The following is a 24,500-nucleotide window of genomic DNA, read 5'->3' on the forward strand; positions in this document are numbered from 1 at the left end:
CACAGCGTCTTTTGTGTCTATCTATGATATACTAGGAATGAAGGTATTACAAAATTTAAGTTGCAGTGAAAATATTAACAAACAATGCTTTCAAATAGGAAAATAATTCATCATTGTTTGACATTAAAGCATTCCAAACTTTTTCTGTCTCATGTCAGGACTACCAAAATCATTTCAGAAAAAAAGCAAACCACTTTTTTTCGTTTGCTCATTTTTCTCAGTCTCTAAGGCAAAGAACCCCTGCTGCATACTTCACAGTTGGGATGGTGTTCTCAGGCTAGCAAGTTTCACCATTCTTGCACCAAATGTAATTTGTTTTCATTATGCCCAAATACTTTATTTTCATCTGACCACAAAACATCTTCAAAACTGTACTTCCCTATGTGCATTTGCAAGCTGAAATCTGGCTTTTTATTATGCTTTTTGAGTAATGGCTTCTTCCTTGCACCAGGGCCTTTCAAATATATTGTATATATTTGTTTAAACAGACGAAGGTTGCTCCTTGATTCATCTAGAAATTGTACCCAAGGATGACATAGACTTCTGGAGAACCAGAGTCGCTTACCTGGCATCTTGCCAGATTTCATTTGATGTCCTACAAGGAAGCAGTGTGTTTGAGGCGTTGCCCTAAAATACATCAATAGTTGTGCCTTAATTTAACTCAGTGTTGTAAATTAACCTATTGGACCCTTGCAAATCCATTACATGGGTATTTGAGTTTTCCAAACTGGCTTAAAAGCCAAGTTATTTTGGTGCATGTAAACTTTTGAATTAAAAGTTAAAAAAAGTCATTCTGACATTTAGCAAATCTAAAAAATGTTGGTTCAACTATCTAAAGCAGAAACGTTCAACATGAAGAGAGAAAGAAAAGATCCTGTGTCTTTTGCAAAGTATGTAAATATCTGATTTCAGAATTTTACAGTTTGGCAAAAAAGTAACAAGCCCAAATGCATCCATTGCATAAAAACATTTCAATCAAGAGTTTCTTTCTTGGTTTTTCTCTCCAACTTTTTTAAACATTAGAAAGTTGGTGAATGGTGATTCTGGACAATATATGTTTCCTAACTAAATAACTTAAAAGTTGCACATCTGAGCTTTTGTTGCATGTAAAAAACGGTGCCTTTTAGAATAATGCTGCCAGGTTTTTGATACTATAGAAGCTACACTACTGCCATCAAATTCTGAATATAGGATTTATTTCTACTACAATTATGACTGCAAGAGTGTGCAGTCATAATTTTGTAAATATATACCATAACAGAAAATTGATTCAATGGAGTTATGTGAAGCACACATGAAAAACAGAATATTAAAAAAAACACAGTAACAATAGCTAATAAAGTTTATTTATCCATTTCAGAAAACTGTTGAAACAATAATTACAACAGATAACCAAATAAACCTCAAGGGGCAGTAAAAATATATCAAGTACAATACAATATTCCAAGTGGAAGAACAAAGAGCAACTTTCAGCAGCTAAACAGGAATAGCACTTTTGGAATCTGCTTCACAAAGCTGTATTGACTTAAAGTGCACCTGAATATTCAGCTAACACTGAGATGAGCTTCAAGTCAGATGGGTTCAAGGTTCACGAGACAGATTCCAGATAGCAAAATACAGCAAAACAGCTCGTCTGAACGCAAACTGAATTAAGAGGTGAGGAGGAATGAAATGCATTACAGCAATCACTAAATCATACAACAGCAAATTTTAGTTTTTAAAGGAAAAGAGAAACATCATTGGCCTTGAAATTTACAAGACAGGTAAACATCAAAGCAGCCACGCAACTAAAATGCAAAGCATCAACTTGCTTTACAACTTAGAAAATTATACGCCCCTATGGGGTTCATTAGAAACAACTGGAGAGCACAAAGTGCACCACTACAAAGAATTTTAATATCTAAATTAAAAGAATTAAACTTAACGTAAATAAGAACGTTCGATACCAACTTCATTGATAAAAACACATTAAGCCTGACTCAAATCCAAACATTTAATCTATGTTTGTAAAAGCATCACAAACTCTCATCACACAAAAAGATTTACCTTGTCCATTTTCAGTCCATTAGCACATTCATGGCACATCAGTAATTAAACTCAGAGCAGGCTCAACATAAGAAATCTACAATATTAATCATTAATAGCTGTATGTACAATAGCTATTGGGTTACTCTATTAAACAGAGCTGAGATTAACCTTCTGCATACACTTTGCATTATTTTAATAGCCCATGGTGGATCAAACATGTCCCTGGATCGCTGCGTTTCTGATAAGAGAGGTGGTCGACACCAGACTAGTAAGCATCTTTCTATACAAAATAGATGTATACAGCCGGCCAATGACTGGTATGTAGAATTGTTTAATCCTTAAAAGGCAATGACAAAAGCTACAGTTACAAATAAATAGCTACAGTTTTATGTTTTTCGGTCTAAATGAGAATCTATAAAAATTATTGACGATATAATATTGTAAGACTGCTGAATGTTTTCTTTTCAAGCCCGTTTCTTTAATGTTACTATGGTGTATGAGAGGATTTTGGTTCTCCAAGCCCCCAACACAGAAATAAACACATTTCTTCATTGTCAATTGAGATGTCAAAAGACTCAAAAGTGCATAATGCATCTGTGAAATGTCAGAAATTGAATCCTAATTGCTTAAGTAGAAGGCAACTGGACTTGTTCTCTTGTTTCTTGAAGACCTTTCGCCTCTCATCCAAAGTTCTGAACATGGTTGGAAGTAACAGGCTTATAAATTGTAGTCAGAACATTCACATAAATAGGGCCATTACGGTCACTAGTGGGGGAATTACGACAGGTGGATCACTGGACATACAGTCTAATCAGCTCAGTGTTTTCTTTGATGTTGTTGATGATACAGATACACAATATCCCTAACAATGCCATGTGAGATGTTTTGGTCGCATGTACCACATGTGAATTACAAGAAACAGAAGAAGTCCAGTTGCCATCTTCTTAAGCACTTAGTATTGTCATGCCCTGGATACTAACACCAGCATCAATAATTGAAGAAAAAAAATAGCAAGTTAGTCCCTGTTGCTTGAAAGTCTGCTATAGTTTCATATATTTGAGTTACACCACTCTGCATTTCTTGCATTGGCAGCTCTTGAAATTTGAACAGTTAAACTCGCAATACCAGAAGGAAACTGAAGGAGGAAGGGCTATTAAGAAAGAAGAGCAAAAATTGTACAAAAGGACCACAAGAGCTTCACGGAGAAAAAACATTTGTAAAGTAAGGTTTAATTCAAACTGTAAAAGATAATTAGGCTAAAGTGAAGGGAATGCAATACAAAAACAGATATAGAGCTTCAGCTACAAGAGTGGTAAAATCCAACATGTATATTTCACATACAGACAAGTCAGTAAAGCTTCTGCATGTGAAATGTTTACTGCCACTGGAGGGATGAAGAAGCAGGTAATTACACTTTTCTGGTGAGAGGTTCAGACAGACTCAGACATGTCATGCAAATTTTGGACTTTTCTTGAACTATTCTGTTTATCTTATTGAAAGCAGGGTACAACAAAAAACTTCAATGATTTTTGAAAACAGAATTGCACAAGTATGAATTTATAAAGCCAAAATATAGACATCCATCCCAGATGACATTTCCCTAAGCAAGCTGCACCATGACTTCACACTTTTTGAAGCCATCAACTGAAGTGAAATAACATTTCTGCTGTCCCATGTCTAAGGGAAATTATGATGACTAAATAAAAATATTCAAAGGTGTTATAAATCATTGCAGGTGAAAAACTGCTATGTCAAAGGAAAAACGTCAAACTGAAAAATTCTAATACGGCAGAAGAAAATGAACCAATATGATCCCATGCAGAAAGTTTTCACACTGAACACACTTATTTAATAGCAAAAACATCTCTGCCAGGTAGCTTGTTAAATACTCTCAAATATTTAAAAGACTCTGTTGGAAAAGGTAACCAATAATGTCACATTTGTGGTCTTATATATTATTGAAAAAATTGTTATACTCTTGTTCAGAGAATATTAAAGCAGTATAGTTAATGAAATATTGTTGTTACGTACATTTGACCCAATGTGTGTAACTGACCATGTTTATATTAGAGGAAGTTCTCAATAATGTAAACATGTGCATCAAAGTTCTTTATAATCCTTACACAAAAAAAGAAATGGTTTAAAACATGGTTAAAAGCCCAGAATAGAAGACATTCATGCCCACAAAGAGTCTATGTAAACCTCTCAGAGTTGTATAGTTAATAAAGCCATAGGTAAGCTTTTTTTATGTGGTTCTAAAAAATTTTAATTGTACTAAAAGTAATTTTTTAAAGAAAAAAAGTCATGAAATTTTGAATTTCTGTAGATGAACTAATTAAATTTGGATATAGACACAGGTAGGTGATGATAAAATTGTAGCATGCAGAGGCACTGAGTTCAAAGAGTTTATAGACCTAAAGTAAATACTCTGGACATGCTTACATTTCTGTTTAAATCTGATGTTCTACTATACAAAATTAGTTCAGACTTCCAATGGAAGCATTTGGGTTTCTTTTTCTTCACAGAGTTACATTGCTTAGTATACTGTAACAATCCATTCAAATACAGTATATCATACATCATATATTTTGTATAGAAGTTGTGAACATTTCATGCAGCATAGAAAACCATTTCTTTGAATAATATTGTTCAGAAAACGTTGGTCTCCGTCAATGAACATGTTGATTGGTGTACTAAATCTACTGTATTAGTATCTCCTTTAAGGTTCTTTGACAGATATCCAGTAATATAGGCCAAAAATAAATGATGGCTTTCTGCAAATTCTGTTTTCAATTCTCATAAAAGCAGTGGCTTTCCTTTACCAATCTGTGTTGGCTAATTAAATCTTCACACACTGTGCACCTAATGAAGCACATACTCAAGTCAGCTTGACACATGTGCCCTTCTTTCCAAATTTAGCACTGACTTTTCATCACCTCCACTGTGCACGAGGGTCGGTCGGTGACTAAAAGCTCATCCATAATGGCGGACATGTGAGAAAACTGTTTTTTCTGATTTCATTTAGGTGGATCACATTTATATCACATGATATATCCAGCATTAGTTTCAGACAACATCTGACTTTATAAATACCACATACTTCCGCTGATACTGATCTCTTAATTATCTTCAGTAAGATACAGAGCTTGCAGTAACAGAACTTGAACAAATTAAACTTTGCAAGCATCAAACTGTCTACTTCAAACCGCAACTGTAATGACAGCTTCACTTAAAATGTCTTAGATGTGTAAACATTCCCAGTTTTAAGTAGACTGCTTAATATGTTTTGTATTATAACATCTCTGGAGGTAAAAAAAAATATAAGTTTGGCAATAAAGCAGGGAAAGTTGAGTAAAACAGCATCCCTGCCTTTGGAGTGCGAACCAGTTAGACTCTGGGGAGACCTGAGGTGTATTCTCTTTATGATTGTACAGATTTTGCATTTTTAGAGTTTAGAGAGGAAATAAGAGAGTACAATCTGATCCACACAACATGCCGACCAGCCACAGAAACACTTCAGTGGATCTTTTATGAATGTACTTGACTGCCTCTCCAGTGTTCTTCTACTTCTACTGTGCTGTTCCAGTTCGAATCATCAAGTCGATTTCTTTCATGCTTTCAACTCTTATGCAAATTAGTAACGGATAAATTTACTTTGAACACTTTATCAGAAATGAATCTCCACTGGCTCTGTGGTGTCAAGGCAACTACTTCAAAATGCAATAATACGTGGCCTGCTAGTCTGATTGAAGAAAATGTAACTACAGAAACAATGAAAAGGATTTATTTACAAAAAGAAAACCTGCCACTCAACAAAAAGTATCTTTGCCTTCAAAAAACATTAAATGCGTTTCTTAGAAAAGATCTGACATCTGGCTCGCTTGACTCGTGCTCAGCCACAACAGGGTGACTGAGCCTACAGCTGCCTGGATGGTATCAATGACATTAATGAAGACTTCTAGACTGATTGGTGTGTGTTAAAGATTATGGTGAATCATTGGATATGGCTAAAGTCAGGGCACTGGTGCTTGGAGGAATGAGCACACTTACTGGGCTCATAAGACAACGAGTAAAGAAGAACAAGTAATACCAGGGGTTAGGGGAAGACATTCCTCTGTTCTACTGCTCGCCCATTTCAGCAAGGTCAGAGTCGGAAGGCAGTGTGGATAACTGGAGATGGTTGGAAATGCGTAACTGGTTCAAGGTAGAGCCCTGTGCAGCTCCGCTGGGAACTGGCTCAGGAAGGGTCAGTGTTTCGGGGGCGGACTTTTTACGGGGCCGGTCTTTGGGAACAGAGAGGGATTCGGGTGCATCTGTGCACATTGGGGTTGAGGGGGCACTGGCAGGTCCGTTTAGGGCGCAGGAGGACAAGGGCGTCTCGCTTATGGAGATTGATGGGGGAAACACCCCAATCTTCTGGTTGGTCGCCTCCTGGATAGTGCGCTCAAACTCTCTCACCTCGTCCATTGTCATGTCTGGAAAGAGATTTACAAGACACAGTACATAAATTAGTCATTTTAGTAAATTGACCTCACTACTAATTGTCTATTTGACTCATTTTTTCAAAAGGGAATGCTGGTCATGTTGCCCCTTTGGCATGTTGTTCTTCTGCAGTTTTGGTCTTTTTGTATCCAAAAAAGAATCAATTCATCTTTGCCTTGAAGATGTTTCAAATCTGATTTGACCTCAAACTATTCAATTCAGATCTATTTGTGATCTGAAAATATGGTTGTATGACTAATAATAAAAAAAAAATCTGTAGGAAGTCATTCAGAGCCATTTTGGTTTGATACGCCAAAAATAGCTCTGATAAAATTTGCTGCATTTTATCAGAGTAAATTGGCCTAACGGGGTTCAGGGTTATATTCAGTTAAAATAGGATATAATGTAAAATCTTTTTTTCAGTGAAACATTTTAAGGATTTGTATAAATATTTACCTTCATAATTCATCAAAATACTTAACAAGATAAAGAGATATAAAGGCATTGGCTTGTTTATGTTTACACATTCTCTTCATGATTGTACAGATTTAGCATTTTCATCCCAACTTACTTGCATTCCAAGTAAATTCGGATGAAAATGGCAATAAGTGGGTAAAAAAAATAGGGTAGGGGTTTGTCCTGTAACCGGTGGGCTGGAGGTTCAAACCTCCGCTCCATCCGTCTCAGTTGTTGTGTCCTTGGGGAGGATACTTCAACCGCCTTACCTGCTGATGGAAGTCAGAGGGCCCGGTGTTGTCAATTGCATGGCGGCCTCACTTCTGTCTGTCTGCCTCAGGGCAGCTGTGGCTACAATGTAGCCTACCACTGTCAGTATGTGAATATGTGCATGAATGGGTAGATGACTGTAGTTTAAGGTGTTTTGGAGTCCTAGAACTTGATAAAAGCACTGTACAATTGCAGGTCATTTACCATTTTTATAACTTTTTATAAAATAAATAGGCTAAATTAATAACAGTCATACTAAAATGGATCCCCAAACACTGGTAATAAATAATATTTTTATATTTTCCACAGAAAATGGAGTTGGTAAAACAGAAACAGTCCATACAGTCCTTATAAAAATCTTTGTAAGATACCGAAACCATGAAAAAAAACTTTTTTGCATCCGCAACTGTGGTTAATTCTGATCTCTCTACATAGTTGTTTCTCAGCCTGTATTTCAGCAATAACAAAATAATCAGTTTTACTGCAGGTCATTAAATGGGAAACCTTTTCCCTTTACATGTGCTAATTGTTATTATTTTCAGATCAGAGGTTTACATAATGTTTTTAAACTAACAGTTCAGCTAAAAATAGAGTTGTCAAATGTTACATTTTGAACTCCAAATGTATTATCTTATGAAGCTCTCGCCATCTCATTTGGAAGTGAACAACTGTAAAAACATAAGACAGAGGAGGGGAAATGGAGTAAAACAATACAAAAGGCACATACACTTGCTTTGTCATGGATCTCTATGTCATCCAGTGTAGATGGGTTTGTTGTGGAATGCTCTTGCTGCTCATTGCAAACTTTAATGTTGGTTTTCTCATGCATTTTTCTCTCGTAATCCCGCACATCATCCAAAGTCATAGCTGTAAAAGGTTGGGGAGGCAGGAGTTCAGTGAAGGTAAAAATGTTGTTACTGTTCCATCATGGCTTTCCAGCTCCCAGACAGTTAAGTGAAGGGAAGGATTTATTGGCATTGATAAGATTTGGCGAGGTTAGAGATGCAGAGGGTAAAGTGTTAGCGGCCCAGGACCCAAAGAGTGTGCAGGAGATGGCAAGACAAGTCCAAGCCAAGAGAGGAAGGAAAGGTGGAGGAGTTATGGGGATGATTCAAGATTAGAAGATAAGAAGAGGTTTGTGCACTGGAAAGAAAAAATGTCAAAGGTCAAATTTTTCCACAGGGAAAAAAAAATCAACATTTCACAAGGGAAAGATACTTTAGGAGCAATAAGGAGCATCCAGGTTTCAGAAAAGAGTGAGTAGTGAGGTTAGTGGTTATTAAGGAGAGGGGCGACAAATCTCTCAGGGTTAAGATAACTGACTTATTTTGTGTGTGCTCCACAGCTTTAGAAAAAGCTAAACAGCTGAGAATGAGTAAATATGCTGCAGCCACGTAAGACGCACACATAGCTGACTCTTGTGGTGCCAAGGAAACGGACCGAGCCATCATTATGTTTTAGTGATTGCACCAGTCTTAACTAATTTCAGTTTTTGATTGACTTCTTCGTGTAACTGTAAGAAAGATGACCAAATCAAACACAAAATATTTTCAAGCTTTGAGGAACATATTGAAAATAAAGTCTCAAAAATGGAAAATAATTCTAAAAGCCAATTACTATTCATTTTACAGATGTTTTATCAAATCATATATGTTTAAATGTATCTCCTGAAACATGAAAGAATATAGATTTAATTTAGCTGAAGTAGATATGAAGAAGAGTGGTAACTGTTTGGCATTAGTGGGTTAGTGGTGAGTGGAGGGTCCATGATGTCAGTAAACAAATCAGCAATTACAGGTTTACAGCAATCAGATTCATTAAAAATGCAGACAAATACAAAACAGCTTATTGCAGCTTATTTAAAAATATGCTTGACAGTATACCTATCCACTCGTCAACCCAAGCAAATGCCTGCCTGTGTCCCAGCAGCAGCACATCTCTGACCACCTGAAACACAAAACAGAGTAACAGAGGAAGTTAAAATAAATTTCATCTACACACTGCCTGTAATACAACATTTAAATCCTTCAACCTATTATTAGTTCATAGGTTTTTATGTCAGAAAGCTCCTGGAAGAGAAACGGAAGGGTGCTTTATCCCAGGAAAAAGCAAAAATGTTGATCATCAGTGTTTACTGCCATTAAAAATGGTAAAGTTTTTCAAGTTTAGGTGTGTAAAATCAACCATCTGCTTTTTCGATTGGAACACAGCTACAAGATATTTTTATAAACAGGCATTTTAACAGTAACAGAACATAATTACACCATTTTAGATAAATTCAGTAAACTGAAATTCTCTTTAAAAAAAGAGGCATTTGTGTTTCAAGCTAATTAGACCCAGCAGAGAATACTGGCTATTGCTTGCAACAAAATGATACAGGTTATTGTGGGGAACAAATATGGCTCAATTTGCTCTATATTATTTATTTAAATGTTCAATTCAAGGTTTATTTTTCAACTTAAATTTGGTATTACGAATCAAATAAAGTTGGTTTTGTGAAAAAGGTGTGCCCTTTTGTCCATTTCCAAACAAAAAACAGGTCAATTCTGACTTATAACACCTTCAGCTATCACTATAGTTAATGTAAAATAAAACTGAAAAACCACCTATTTTATGTTGAACATGAATACATGGGATGGAAAAATAAATCAGTCAGTCATTTTCTACCGCTTATTCCATAGGGGGTCGCGGGGAAGCTGGTGCCTATCTCCAGCAGTCTATGGGCGAGAGGCGGGGTACACCCTGGACAGGTCGCCAGTCCATCGCAGGGCAACACACGAACAACCACGCACACACTCTCATTCATACACGTAAGGGCAATTTAGAGAGACCAATTAACCTAACAGGCATGTCTTTGGACTGTGGGAGGAAGCCGGAGTACCTGGTGAAAACCCACGCATGCACGGGGAGAACATGCAAACTCCATGCAGAAAGACCCCCGGCCGGGAATCGAACCCAGGATCTACTTGCTGCAAGGCAACAGTAAAACCAACTGCGCCACCGTGCAGCCGGAAAAATTAATTAATTATTAGGGGTAGGGGTTCGTCCTGTAACAGCTAAAACCTTGCAAGTGCAACTATACAAAAATAAATAACATTTGTCATCCCAGAGGTGACCCCTCACCTTGTGTACAAACTGTTCCACTCGTGTCTGCAGGCCCCACACTTCAAACTTGACTGTGACCAGTTTGTAGGAGCACATGATGGGGTCTTGTGTGTCCCTCCAGCCTTCCTGCAGTATGCCCCGCTTTGTCTTTTGTGACTGGAAATATCGCAAATCCTGCAGATGTAAAAGGAGTAAATCATTTGTTTTATGCTTTAGACTGAATCCAAGAAATAGATATCTACATAACATGTCAAGGTAAAAAAGAAATCCTTATTCAGGCTTGTTAAAATTGATGATGCTGCTGTGAGCACCTAAAGTAGATTATTATATCAACTAAGAGTCTAAAACTATTAAAAGGTTTATATTCTTGTAGGGACATTGGAATCTTTTTACCTTTTAAACAAAACACTGTTTCATCATAGTGCTTTTACTACTGATTGTGTTACATCTTAATATTCATAAGGATCTACACACACTCCTACACAAGCCCACCTCAGACTCTTTATAGTAGCGCTCAGGGATTTCATCGTAGGCGATGTCGATGAAGCACACCTCCCTCTCCTGGTCCTTCAGCTCCGTTTCAAAGATCTGAAAACAACAGAAGTCTTTTTAAATGCTAAACTCATGCATGAGCAAATTCATGAGCAAATTCATGTAGCTGTCGCTACATGCATGCTCAGTATGAGGGATTGCTGCAAAGTCAACGCCAGTGACTGTCCACTGTCTCTACATGCTCATCCGGGAGGAGGGAATGCTGCAAGTCACTGACTGGATGCAATCTGCTGGGTTTCCTTAGATAGAAAAACTTTTTATCCAATTTGAATAAAAAGCTAACTCCAACTGCACTGTTCAATTGTTAGGATTAATTGGAATGTATGTACCTGACTGTTGTGAAGTGCCTTGAGACAACATGTGTTGTGAATTGGCGCTATATAAATAAAACTGAATTGAATTGAATTGAAATTCAACATCCATTTTCCAGTTAGACTAGCATCACATCTTAAAAAATAACTGAATCAAACACTAGAGCAAATTCTTAGCCACACTGAAACATGCACCATCACTTTAGAGTCTCAGACAGTAAACCCAACAGAACCAGATGGTCTGTTCAGCCATTAGGGGTTGCTCTAAGCTCACTGCTTCAGTTGCTTATTGCACTAAACAACACAGCTCTTCAATTACGGTCATATGTTGAGTCAGCTGATAAAACAAAAGGTGAAAGCCTTGTGCTTTGCTCCTTGCTAGTGTTTGTAATTGCAACCCTTCACTGTTTTGCAAACTTTAAAAAAGATAAACCTAGAATTACAATATAACATTTCACAATGCAAGCTTTAAAATGTAATAATTCAAGTGTAAATAAACCCATTTCCTTCTGTTATCATAAAAGGCATGGATCAGAGTAATTGTTCTACACATGAGTAAATCAAACTTTACTTTTTAAATATAATGTCCTTAATCTAGATCATATCTAATATATTTTAAAGCAGTAGACTTTTTTGTGCTTTGTGTTGCGGTTGTTTCGGCTCAGGCTTGACCACAGGTAATGAGGTTAAATAAATACACAATGATAGAAGAACAGCAGTTTCTGAATTGTTTTTTATTTTTTTTAGATTTAGCTGGATTAGATTTAAATCAGAGTTAGATTATTTCAAAATACTTAAAGGAAAGGCTAACACATGCAGAACCCCTGAAAACAGATACATGTAAAGACATGTTTACCATACACTCCCTGAATCAGTTGTGTCCTGGAGTCACGGGGCGTTTCAGTTCATACGACAAACACATTCTTCACAGCAACGCAACTGAGGTTGACCCAGTGAGAATTGGTGGACTCCACACATGACCCCCATTTCAGCCAGATCCATCTTGAAACCCTCCTTACAACCACGCTGCGGTATAAAGCTCTCTGCTTCTAATCTCAAAATGAACTTGGTGAAGAATTTTAGCCACATATGCAGGGCAACTGTCACGCTGTATGGAGAGATCCAACTGGATATCTTAAGTTTGTTGGATTTTTTTTAGATTTGTTTTGTGGCAATTGTGGCCTTTATTTTGTAATTTTTAGTAGGAGGAAATTTGTTGAAGACGGGGAAGACATGCAGCCCAGATTGCCGTGGCCGAGACTCGAACCACGGGATAGCTGCGCCGAGGGCTGAAGGCTCTCTATACATGGGCCACGCACACTCCCCCTGTGCCAGCGCCATGCGCAGGATATCTTTGTTCTAGATGAACTGCTCTCCTTCCTTGATAAATGTAATCCTCTTGGTTAGGGTGTTGGTCAGTCTGGTCCTGTTAATCACTTTTACTGGTTGCTTCAGCGATGGTCTAATGACCCGGTGCTGTCTTCAACAATACTGCCGGAAGCCCTTATGCAGCTGCTTAGAATGTGCCCATCTTGTAACATTGTGGGTTTGCCCCATACAAACACATTAGATGGACTAGAGAGTACAATAGCCTGTACAACATCTGTATCACCTTGATGCTCATGGGGACCCACTTGCAGATTTCTTGCCAGCTGGTGTTCTGCTCCATATCTGGTCACACTTTATCTGCACAGCAACTCTGCTCATGAACTCTTCCTCTACTGTGAATCAATTTTCCTGTAGCAGCTTTCTTACCTTCTTGATGGCAACTTTATACATCTATGCCCAGAAATGTGCAAATTTGTGAAGTTTGCTTCAGCCTTTTTGGGATCAAAATGTATACAAAAAGCAGGTAGGTGATGGTTGATTTGAGTCAAGTTACCTAAAGACTAAAACTTCTTTAGGCGTTGGTGTTTTGTGGCATTTTTTGTAATTCTATGGTTATTTCCTATGGGTCAATAAACGGTTCAACATTTTGGCTTTTCCACTCACTTCCTATCCACATACACATGACTTTTCGTCTTTAGATGTAACACTCCCTGCATTTGTCTCTCTCTGATCAACAATTTCTTTCAGTACAGTTAGGTGTCTTTTTGTTGCTTTCTTACAGAGCACACAGCAAGAGAAAATGGGCCAAATGAACATAAGAGATACATGGTACAACACATAGTTGCTTTCCAGAGTCTTAAATTTACGTTGTTGGATCCAGCCATGGGTTACAACATTAAAGGCTAGTAAGAACTTTTCAGGAATTTTCAAAATAAATCACAGTAACCCACACCTAACTCAGCCCAGAAAACAGAAAGACAGCAGACTACCCGTGACGTCACTGTTTGAATAAAAACTCCGCGTTCCAACAAACAGACCCCTTCCACATGGGTCCCCAGCGGAGCTGGAAGGAGAGACCGTGCGCTAATGTCTCTTGCTGGCAAGCCGACATAATTCTTCAACTTGGATCCAGAGTTACTAGGATCATATGCAACAAAATTAAGTAATGATTTGCTGTTCGAGTAACCAGCATTCCTATAAAGGGTGTAATAAGACAAGCTTGACTTGGCCTTTCTTCTGAGGCCTCCAGAAGCAGTCCTAATTAAAGCGGATTTCCCCATGGCCTGGAAAAGAAGGCCAGGACCGCATTGCACACCTTCCTGCATGCACGTCCAGGTAGCGAGAGCTACCCCGCTGTATCGTGGCCACTCAAGGAGCCGAATGTGCCTAAAAGCCCTTCCCCTTATCTACGTCGGTTAGCTGCAAGCTAACCCTTTGTTTACTCACATGTGGATGTTTCCTCAGTGCCCAGGACAATTTCTCTTTAGCATGGTTCATGTAAGAGGTAGTGTTTGGGCAGAGATCAGTTCTGAGTTAAATAATCTAAATACTGTTCATTTAATGTTTGTTTTTGTTTGTGTTGAGAAACTCAGCTAATGATGTGTTCTGTGTTGTGTTTTTAAAGTTCAGTTTTAAAGGAGGGATGCCTGTTCCTGAAATGTGAAACTGTAGATGCAAAAAAACCCAACAAAAAGGGTGGTTTTTAAACACAAAAGATCAGCCATATCACACCGTCCATGCTTATGCATTTCAACCCTTTTATTAGTGGTATTATAAGGTATGTGTTTGAATCTGGTAATCAGCTATAAGCTTCTTTTGTTAGCCCACACCGCTAATGGCTAAGAAAACCTGCTCGCCCACTGAGTCAGCTGAAGATCATTTACCCAGGAAGGTTTTTGGTCCTCATTTAAAATAATATTTTCTCAAATATTATTTTAACATTTCCTTAATAATATTTCCTTAAATATTATTAGTATTAGAAGAAGCCAGCTAATTAAACACCATTAAGACCTTTTTATCCAGAAATGTTTGGTTCTTATTCAAAATAATATTTCCTTAAATATTATTTTAATATTTCCTTAATAATATTTATTTAAATATTATTTTAATAAATAAAGGCAGCTAATTAAACCCAGTTGAGAATTAGTCATCCAGAAGGTTGGTTTTATTCAGCAAATCATTCTTTAAAATGTTTCATCTGATCTTGCATTGTGAATGGTTGTCTAAGTTAGTTCCAAGACTAACTTAACTTCATTTCCAGATTCTTCAACATAATCCTTGGTTCTCAAACATAAACAGTCAGTCAGTCTGACTGACTGAATAAACATTGCATTGTAATGTTGCATCACTATTTTGGTCATGGTTTTTAACCATCTTTGATCAACTTGTTTGTATTGTACATAACCCATTAGTCTTCCTTATTCTTTCATTTTGCTTGGTAGTTTACTTGGGTTTTTTTAGCATAGTAAAGAGTTTGTTTATTGAAATATGTTTGACTTTGAGTTGACTTATTTTTGTTAATAAATTTGTGTATTTTAAGAAATTATGTGAATTCATTCTGTGTGTGTACAGAGTTTTGCTGCTTAATAATGCCAGAGCTTGGCTCGTCCCTTTCAATTTTGTCCTAATACCTAATGCCTTATTGGGCTGGTACTCACAGGACAACCCTTAACAGACTGAAATATTATTTAATTAAATGTTAAAATATTAATATTAAATATGAAATAATATATTCATAATCACAACAATGGTTTAGCTTAACATAAACATTAAACAAAGCACAGAGGCTGCATTAATATTAATGAATTACTGAGAGTGTCTCAATGCAAGTAAACAACACAGATTCCTGCATCTCAGCTCACATACAGAAAGACCTTAATCTGCCCGACATCCCAAATCAAGAATCAAATACAAGCCCATATCTTTACATCTTCTCTGTTTTTATCCACAAATTGCATTGGCCAAAGGCGGCTTCTGGTTTCAGAATTTAATTTCAGTAGCCTTTGATCCATTACTCTGTCATGTCAAAGAAAAAACATCAATCTAAAACATCTCGACAGATTTAAAGCTCTGTGCCTGTTTCCGTCCCCTCTGGCTTTATGAGGACATGCAAACTACTTAGACATGTCAACAGGACACCTGATACAACCATTCCCAAATCCTGGACAGTTGAAATAACTCATGAAGAGAATTTTAAATTAACCTTCCAGTCACCGAACATGATGCAATGCACTTCGAGCTATTTCTTTGTTACACAGCAGCTTTTCATTCCTCAGTGTCCAGGCGCTAGCACCCTCTCCTCATGACTAATGCCCCTCTGAACTGAAGCGCATCAAGTTAGTGGTCCAACACCCCAAATTAAATTAACTATTCAACAAGTGGATCAGAACCTGGCCAGTTCAAAGCTCATGTGTACTGGGCATTTAATAGGGTGGCCTGTAAATCATCATTTCAGGAGAATTTTACTCCTGCAGCATTGCAGAGGTCCTGAGGAAATGCTTCTATCTGCTACCTTTTTTCATTTTGTTCTACACTTTTTCTGCATGAACAGAACAGAGGACAGACAAAAATGCTAGATTAAGATGAAAGTATTGAGCAGGAGCATGTTTAATTAACTCACTGGGTCTCCGGGCAGACAGATGCAGCAGAGTTTAAGTCCACAGTGGAATGAAGCACAGATATAATTACGTGTTACACTTGTGTTTAAAATAATAGCAGTGTGTTTACAAACATGAGTAAAGCTCAAAATCTTTAAATAGTTTTTATTTCCATCCATTGGGAACACTATCTTCTAAATCAAACCATAAAGAAAAATGGATTAATCTTTTAATTATGTTACAGATAATGAAGAAAAGCGAAAATTGAGCTGTTTAACAAAAGAGCAATGTCTGCATTTTTCTTTTAAAGCTCAAATATTTATTGTATAAAAATCTTCAGGATTTATCAATACTATGAATCACTAAACTAATATTTAGTTGTCTGACCACCATTTCTGAGAACTGATTCACATTTGTGTTGCATGGATTCGACCAACGTCTGGCACCAGCCCAGGATTATTGGACAACATTCCACAATTTCTTTGCATTTCTTGGTTTTTTGTCAGAAACAGCATTTTTATGTCACCCAACAGGTTTACAATCAGATTAAGGTCGGGGGATCAGGCTGGCCACTCCATAACATTGATTTTATTGGTCTGGAACCGAGATGCTTCTCGCTTACTGGTGTGTCTGGGGTCGTTGTCTTATTGAAGAACACATTTAATGGGCATTTCCTCTATAGCATAAGGCAACATGACCTCTCCAAGTATTTTCATAAATCCATGATCCCTTGTATGAGAGAAATAGACTGAACACTATAGTACGCAAAACATCCCCATATCATGATGCTTGAACCACCATGCTTCACTGCAGAGTGTACTGTGGGTACTCAATGTTTGGGGTTGTCTGACGAACTGTGAATGGCCCTTGGATCCAAAAAGAACAATTTTACTTTCATCAGTCCACAAAATGTTTCTCCATTTCTCCTTAGGTCAGTTGACATGTTCTTTGGCAAACTGTATTCTCTTAGGTTTTCAGAGAGAAACACATTTACAACAGGTGCTGGTGTCATCCTTAAATAATAAGGGCCAGCTGATTGACACCTGTTTCTTTACAGAATAAATGACTTCAGTAATTGAACTCCACACTGCTATTATTTTTGAATAAGCCTCTTTCAATTAATAATTCAATTACGCAGACTCAGGAGGATGCATATAATGAATGTTGGTTCTGTTGGTTTTCTATGACTCTCCTACAGCTAATAGTACATTATTTGCCATGTGGTAATATAATTTCCACCAAAAACAGTGAATGACCTGGTTAGTCTAGACTGCTATTATTTGGGACACAACTGTATGATCAGGCAGTAATGAGGACGACAACATTCAAATAAAAAATGTTTAACTTATCCACTAAGGGGAGGTCTTACATATTACATATGTTTGTTTTGAAAACATATCCATTAGCTGATGTATGTATGTCCAATTGTTAAAATACCACAGTGATAAGTTAAGATTAATGGAGCACATTTCCATCACTAATGTCAGAAGAGGTTAAGTCAATTTGAGACCAACCACAACGTCACAAATTTGCCAAAATGGACAAATATGGTCTGTGCAGCACCCACAGTATCAGAGCCATATCTGCCCTTAGGCAATCTGCAGTGGAAAACAGGAGGGATGCCTGTTCCTAAATGTGAAACTGTAGATGCAAAAAGTCCAACAAAAACAAAAATATGCGCACTTTAATTTGTTCCAGTGAGCAGGTGACTCAGGGAAACACCCGTTGTACTTACATTGTCATTGCTTCCTTTGTTGTCCTCATATTTCGTCTCTATGTGAATGGAGAACTTGGGCAGGAATGAGCACTGTGAATAAGGTAAAAGGGGAAAATAGTTCTATATTATACAATCCCTTCTGTGGTAAATTACCATCCTTTCTATTTTATAGCAGGCCTGCTATGTTATTCATACCCCTTGAACATTTTTTTCGCACTTCAGATCACAACCACAGACTTCAATATATTTTAATTCAATTCTGTTTATTTATATAGTGGCAATTGAAAATAATCTCAACTCAATCCAATCATACAGACAGAATTAATTCAGTCAATTACTTTACAAACATTCCAATTTGATTCTAGTTATTAAACAATGCAGTCAAGTTCCGTTTATTTTTCAAATTATTAAATAGGTTTTCTATGCTAGGAAACCAGCTAATTGCATAGCGTGATGCTTTTGACCAGTGAAACTGCTTGGACTAGATTTTATTTAGAGGTATTATTTCCCTTCCACTTTATAATTATGGACCACCATAAAATCCCAGGAAGGACATTAACGTTTGTAACTGTAACCTGAAAAAATTTGAAAAAGCTCAAGGGGCAAAAATGCTTTTGCAAAGCAATGATGTCATGTTTAATTAACATCTTTATAACAGAAGACATTTCAAAACGCTTTGATGCATGTGCTTTTAATCTACACTGAATGTGAAACTTATTGCTTAAACCTTCTGCCATGAATAAATGGCAAAATATATAAACAAATCTTAAATTTGGCAAAAATTGGCAAACTAAAAAATATAATCCCCCGAGGATGTGTTTACAGCACAGCAACTCCTAAGCAGTCCTAAGCATGGAAAGAATGACAAGCATTCTGTTGGTGAAAGTATTGTTTCTTTTCTTTCAACAAAAGAAGTGGACTCATGGAGTCCACATTTCTTACTCTGATTTAATGCAGCCCTACAGCTAAGCCTCGCAACTTGCAAAGTGTGAACTTGTTTGGCCAAGGCCTGACGTGTCCTGTGGGGTAATGACAGGCCACACAAACAGAGACATGCCTGGTATATGTGTTTCTGTATACTCTGACATTTGTTTTTTTTTTTAAGATATTGTTTCAGCACTAGTGGCCTTTATTTTTCCATTTTTTGACAGTAGGTAGACAGGAAAGAGGGGTAGAGAGAGGGGGAGACATTCGGTAAATGTCGCCGGGTCCGGGACCTGAACCCGGGACAGCCGCCATTTGAGGACTGTAGCCACTGTATATGGTCGCGCGCTTTCGCCCCTACACCACCAGCGCTGCCTCTGCCAGACATTTTGACAACTGCAGGAAGAGGCAGCACAGGTTCTGCTGGTTCCCACCCACAAACACACAACCAGCTTTAAATAAACATCATTGTTTCTAAGAAAGAGGAACAATGGCGTAAATATGAAAATATTTACATTTAGTGCCTTACCAGTTATCAAATCTTAAAAAAATACAAAATTATTCAATTTAAACATTTTCTTTTTTTTTTTTACAGAAACAAAATTGATTTTACAATTTTTTGTGTTTATATGCATTTGCCTTATTTTGTGTTGGTGTAAACAGGTACTTACAGTATATTCTTCAGACCAAAACACGATGAGGCAGACATACATCATGTCAGAGAGAGGAGAAGGACACAGACAGTTAACAGCTCTGAATCTCTTTAAACTGCAAATGAAAACTAAAAAAATGTGGCATGCAAATTTGAGATTATTGGTGTGAGCTTTTTCTCACATTAGAACCATCAAAAAGATCTAAAAAATAAAACAAGTAAGAGTTCATAATAAATCAACATAAACTAATAGAAATTTTATCAAACAAATAACGTCTCTTCAACTAAATGTTTACATAAAGAAAGTCAAAATCTTTTATTATATATATATTAAACCAGTTACATTACTGCTCATGGTTGATTTTCTTTTTATGCGCCCTGCAATCAAGCTTTAACGGCAATAAAAAGAGAGCTGAAAATTGTGTGATCAGATCACCTTGACATCAAGTCAAAATTATCAATAAATGTTGCATGTTTAGACTAAGGATCATTCCTGATGTATACATTCTGTTCAAGATGATCCCATTGTTTATTAACCAGCTCCATCCCTTCCTTCTCTTTAAGCAAAAATGTATTTTATATAAAAATGTTCTTCTGTCCATTTTGATGATTGTCTACTACAGCTAAAGAAAACCCAAATTTTTCAGACAAATATTACTAAATGACAACAAGAAGATAATTAAATGTTTTGTTATAGTCATATGATGGCCTACACAATCCGGTGGAAGACTGCTTACTCGACAGGTGTTTGCTTATCTTCCACATAGAAAAAGTAATTGCTAAGGAATCTGATTGTTTCCAAAGTGCTGTATCCAAGCATATTATTAATGTTTAAGGCTGAATGGAAGGAACGAAGTGTGGAAGAAAAAAGTGGAGAGGCAGCATAGATAACTGCCGCCTGGAGAGGATCGTGAAGCAAACCCAGTTCAAGAGCTCAGGGGACATTCACAAGACATACACTGCGGCTGGACTCAGCACTTCAAGAGCCAAATCATAACTGTATACCTGATGATTAGGAAAGCCACTTTGCTTTAATGGCCAGAAAAACCATCCAACCATATATCGTTTATATACATCCCCTTGTCCTTGCAGGGTGGTGGTGGGTGGGGCACACACTCACACCTAATGGTTATTTAGAGAGACCAACTAACCTACAGTCATGTTTTTGGACAGAACATGCAAACTCCATGCAGAAAAACCCCGAACCAGGATTCAAATCCAGGACCTTCTTGTTCCAAGGCAACGGTGCTAACAACTTTACCACCATGCTCTCTCAGCAAACTCTCTTAAATGGCATTCATTATGATTAGTGGATGTATACATCTGTGTGGAAATCAGTCTGGTTATTCAAGCAAACAGCAGCCAATCCATCAGCTGACACCCAACAACTAACAAAAAGGTACAAAATTACTTTTACAGGTCCTTCTCAAAAAATTAGCATATTGTGATAAAGTTAATTATTTTCCATAATGTCATGATGAAAATTTAACATTCATATATTTTAGATTCATGGCACACTAACTGAAATATTTCAGGTCTTTTATTGTCTTAATACAGATGATTTTGGCATACAGCTCATGAAAACCCAAAATTCCTATCTCACAAAATTAGCATATCATTAAAAGGGTCTCTAAACGAGCTATGAACCTAATCATCTGAATCAACGAGTTAACTCTAAACACCTGCAAAAGATTCCTGAGGCCTTTAAAACTCCCAGCCTGGTTCATCACTCAAAACCCCAATCATGGGTAAGACTGCCGACCTGACTGCTGTCCAGAAGGCCGCTATTGACAACCTCAAGCAAGAGGGTAAGACACAGAAAGAAATTTCTGAACGAATAGGCTGTTCCCAGAGTGCTGTATCAAGGCACCTCAGTGGGAAGTCTGTGGGAAGGAAAAAGTGTGGCAGAAAACGCTGCACAACGAGAAGAGGTGACCGGACCCTGAGGAAGATTGTGGAGAAGGGCTGATTCCAGACCTTGGGGGACCTACGGAAGCAGTGGACTGAGTCTGGAGTAGAAACATCCAGAGCCACCGTGCACAGGCGTGTGCAGGAAATGGGCTACAGGTGCCGCATTCCCCAGGTCAAGCCACTTTTGAACCAGAAACAGCGGCAGAAGCGCCTGACCTGGGCTACAGAGAAGCAGCACTGGACTGTTGCTCAGTGGTCCAAAGTACTTTTTTCAGATGAAAGCAAATTCTGCATGTCATTCGGAAATCAAGGTGCCAGAGTCTGGAGGAAGACAGGGGAGAAGGAAATGCCAAAATGCCAGAAGTCCAGTGTCAAGTACCCACAGTCAGTGATGGTCTGGGCTGCCATGTCAGCTGCTGGTGTTGGTCCACTGTGTTTTATCAAGGGCAGGGTCAATGCAGCTAGCTATCAGGAGATTTTGGAGCACTTCATGCTTCCATCTGCTGAAAAGCTTTATGGAGATGAAGATTTAATTTTTCAGCATGACCTGGCACCTGCTCACAGTGCCAAAACCACTGGTAAATGGTTTACTGACCATGGTATCCCTGTGCTCAATTGGCCTGCCAACTCTCCTGACCTGAACCCCATAGAGAATCTGTGGGATATTGTGAAGAGAATGTTGAGAGACTCAAGATCCAACACTCTGGATGAGCTAAAGGCCGCTATTGAAGCATCCTGGGCCTCCATAAGACCTCAGCAGTGCCACAGGCGGATTGCCTCCATGCCACGCCGCATTGAAGCAGCCATTTCTGCCAAAGGATTCCCGACCAAGTATTGAGTGCATAATTGTACATGATTATTTGAAGGTTGACGTTTTTTGTATTAAAAACACTTTTCTTTTATTGGTCGGATGAAATATGCTAATTTTGTGAGATAGGAATTTTGGGTTTTCATGAGCTGTATGCCAAAATCATCCGTATTAAGACAATAAAAGACCTGAAATATTTCAGTTAGTGTGCAATGAATCTAAAATATATGAATGTTAAATTTTCATCATGACATTATGGAAAATAATGAACTTTATCACAATATGCTAATATTTTGAGAAGGACCTGTATATAAAAACAGACCATCAGACAGAGGTAAAGTCCTAAACAACAATAACATCCTGGCTTAGAGGATTAAACTGTGTAGCAACAAGGTCTCTTTCAGTTGCAGATTGTTTGAGGCAGGCAGGTTTCAAGTAGGTGAGCTGACAAAAGTCCAGGGTGAAATTCAGGGGCTCACAGCTCCGTCTTCTGCCCAGAAAGAGGCACCTGTGGCTGATTCCCCTCATCCAATGTTAGCCCTCCATCCGTCTTCTCCACCTGAGCTTTGCTCTTTTTCTTCTTCTTCTTGGTCGTCTTATGAAGAATCTATGGGGTATTGTCAAGAGGAATATTGCAGAAGAGCTGAGGGCTGCTTCTAAAGCAATCCGTGCCTCCTTAACACAGGGCAAAAGGAGCCCCAACCAAATATTGAGTGCATATACTGTACAGTATATGGACATACTTTTTAAGCGGCCAACAGTTATGTATTAAAAATACTTTTTATTGATCTTAAGATTTTTCGGGATAATTTTCTGAGAAACTGAAATCTGGGTTTTTATTAGCTGTAAGCCATGATCATCCAAATGGTCACTTTGTGCAACATGAATCTATGTAACATAAGAGATTCACTCACTGAATTGTATTACTGAAATAAATTAACTTTTGATAATATCCTAAGATCTTGAGATCCACCTACAGGGAAGCTTGGGGTTGAACCTCTACCCCTGTATTTAGTAAACAACCCATTCTAATCACCTGAGCCAACATTGCTCAACCCTTACAACAAAAAGCATGTGCTCACTGTGTCTCAACCCCCAAATGTTGCTTAGAAATTGCAAATAAGATTGACAAGATTACACAACATATGTCAGGAGTTTCACAGGGTTTTGTTGAATAATCCATTTTCATGAGGTTTTATCAAAATGTGTAAAAAAAATGTGCTGTGCAGATTAGCAGTTTGCATCACATTTCTTCTCTCGTCTCTTCACACTACTCCGATGCGCTAAAATCCAGTAAAGTGTCTGTACAAAGTGATAAGTGGCGAGTAAAATGTGCTGTGGCTCCAAAATCAAATTGTCAAACTGTTTGAGAAGGTGACCTTAAAAAACTGCATTGTGCTTTATGTGACTGCAGTGCAGAGCTATTCTGTTTCTGTACCTGGCACTCGCTGAAGAGATAGAGTGTCACAGCAGGGCTTTCAGTGAAACAGCTGAATAGCCTGCACAGTACATCTGCATTGCATACTCACCCGTTATGGTGTAAGGGTAGTAGTTCCAAGCTTTCTCTGTAACATAGAAGATTTTAGGAACCACTGCTCGAGCCCAGGTGGGTAATTTGCTGCAGGGAGAGAGAGAGAAAGGTATTTTTCAGAGGGACTGTCAGGAGATATTAAAAGGTACACATCTATCTGAAGGATGTTAACCTTTGTCTCTGCTTTACTCTACAAACCACTTTGGACTACACCTTTACTGGTGCTAAAAAGTGAAAATAAACTGGGTAGATACAAGTTTTAATTAAAACAAAAGTGGTGGAAATTAACGAAGTAATGCAATCTCCACCATTATTTTTCAATACGTTTACTCCCACTGTATGCTTTATCTGTGCAAACAATTAAAACAATCTGCCATCAAAACATGCAAGAGTAATGTAATTAGTCCAGCAGATGGGAGCAATTTGCATCTGTTTTTCAGATGACAGTTGGTTTCTTTTCTGCCTCAAACACAATATTGCATTCAAAGATTCTGGTTATTCCAGCTGCATTTACACCTTCTTTCACCAAAGTATTTCCTTCCACTCAACCTTTAATTATTATACTTGTTCAAAGCAATCTGAACAGCCAGAAATAGCAATAAGCCATAATCATCAAAGGTAACAGCAATTAATTTTGATAATAATGAACTCTTTGAAGAATTTCATCTCTATTGGCTTAATTTTTGACTTGGAACACAGAAAAAAAAAAACAGTTATCCATGATATTTGACTATATTGACTTGCAACTGTGTTTTCCATACACTATGCAGCACTAATTTCCCTTTTTTCCTTAAGATAAATCTTTTAAAATCTAATAATAAATCTTCC

At 37.7% G+C, this 24,500-nt stretch overlaps 1 protein-coding gene across 2 annotated transcripts in view; it reads right to left on the reverse strand.

The window, feature by feature from the left end:
• Positions 1-1,327: 1,327 nt before the first annotated feature.
• LOC124868250 (cytoplasmic phosphatidylinositol transfer protein 1-like) overlaps positions 1,328-24,500 on the reverse strand; it is an 80,227-nt gene continuing 57,054 nt past the window's right edge. The window contains exons 3-10 of one of the 2 annotated variants that reach the window (XM_047365269.1): positions 23,671-23,759; positions 19,442-19,449; positions 17,865-17,936; positions 10,834-10,929; positions 10,360-10,515; positions 9,120-9,183; positions 7,964-8,103; positions 6,361-6,503 (exon numbers count right to left, since the gene is read on the reverse strand). In XM_047365269.1, coding sequence (XP_047221225.1) covers positions 6,498-6,503; positions 7,964-8,103; positions 9,120-9,183; positions 10,360-10,515; positions 10,834-10,929; positions 17,865-17,936; positions 19,442-19,449; positions 23,671-23,759 — 631 coding nt within the window. In that variant the 3' untranslated portion in view covers positions 6,361-6,497. Of the gene's footprint in view, positions 6,504-7,963; positions 8,104-9,119; positions 9,184-10,359; positions 10,516-10,833; positions 10,930-17,864; positions 17,937-19,441; positions 19,450-23,670; positions 23,760-24,500 lie in introns of both variants that reach the window. The other variant, XM_047365268.1, reaches the window with a different exon arrangement.

This window comes from Girardinichthys multiradiatus, chromosome 5 (genome assembly GCF_021462225.1).
Source record: "Girardinichthys multiradiatus isolate DD_20200921_A chromosome 5, DD_fGirMul_XY1, whole genome shotgun sequence".
NCBI classification, from domain to species: Eukaryota; Metazoa; Chordata; class Actinopteri; order Cyprinodontiformes; family Goodeidae; genus Girardinichthys; species Girardinichthys multiradiatus.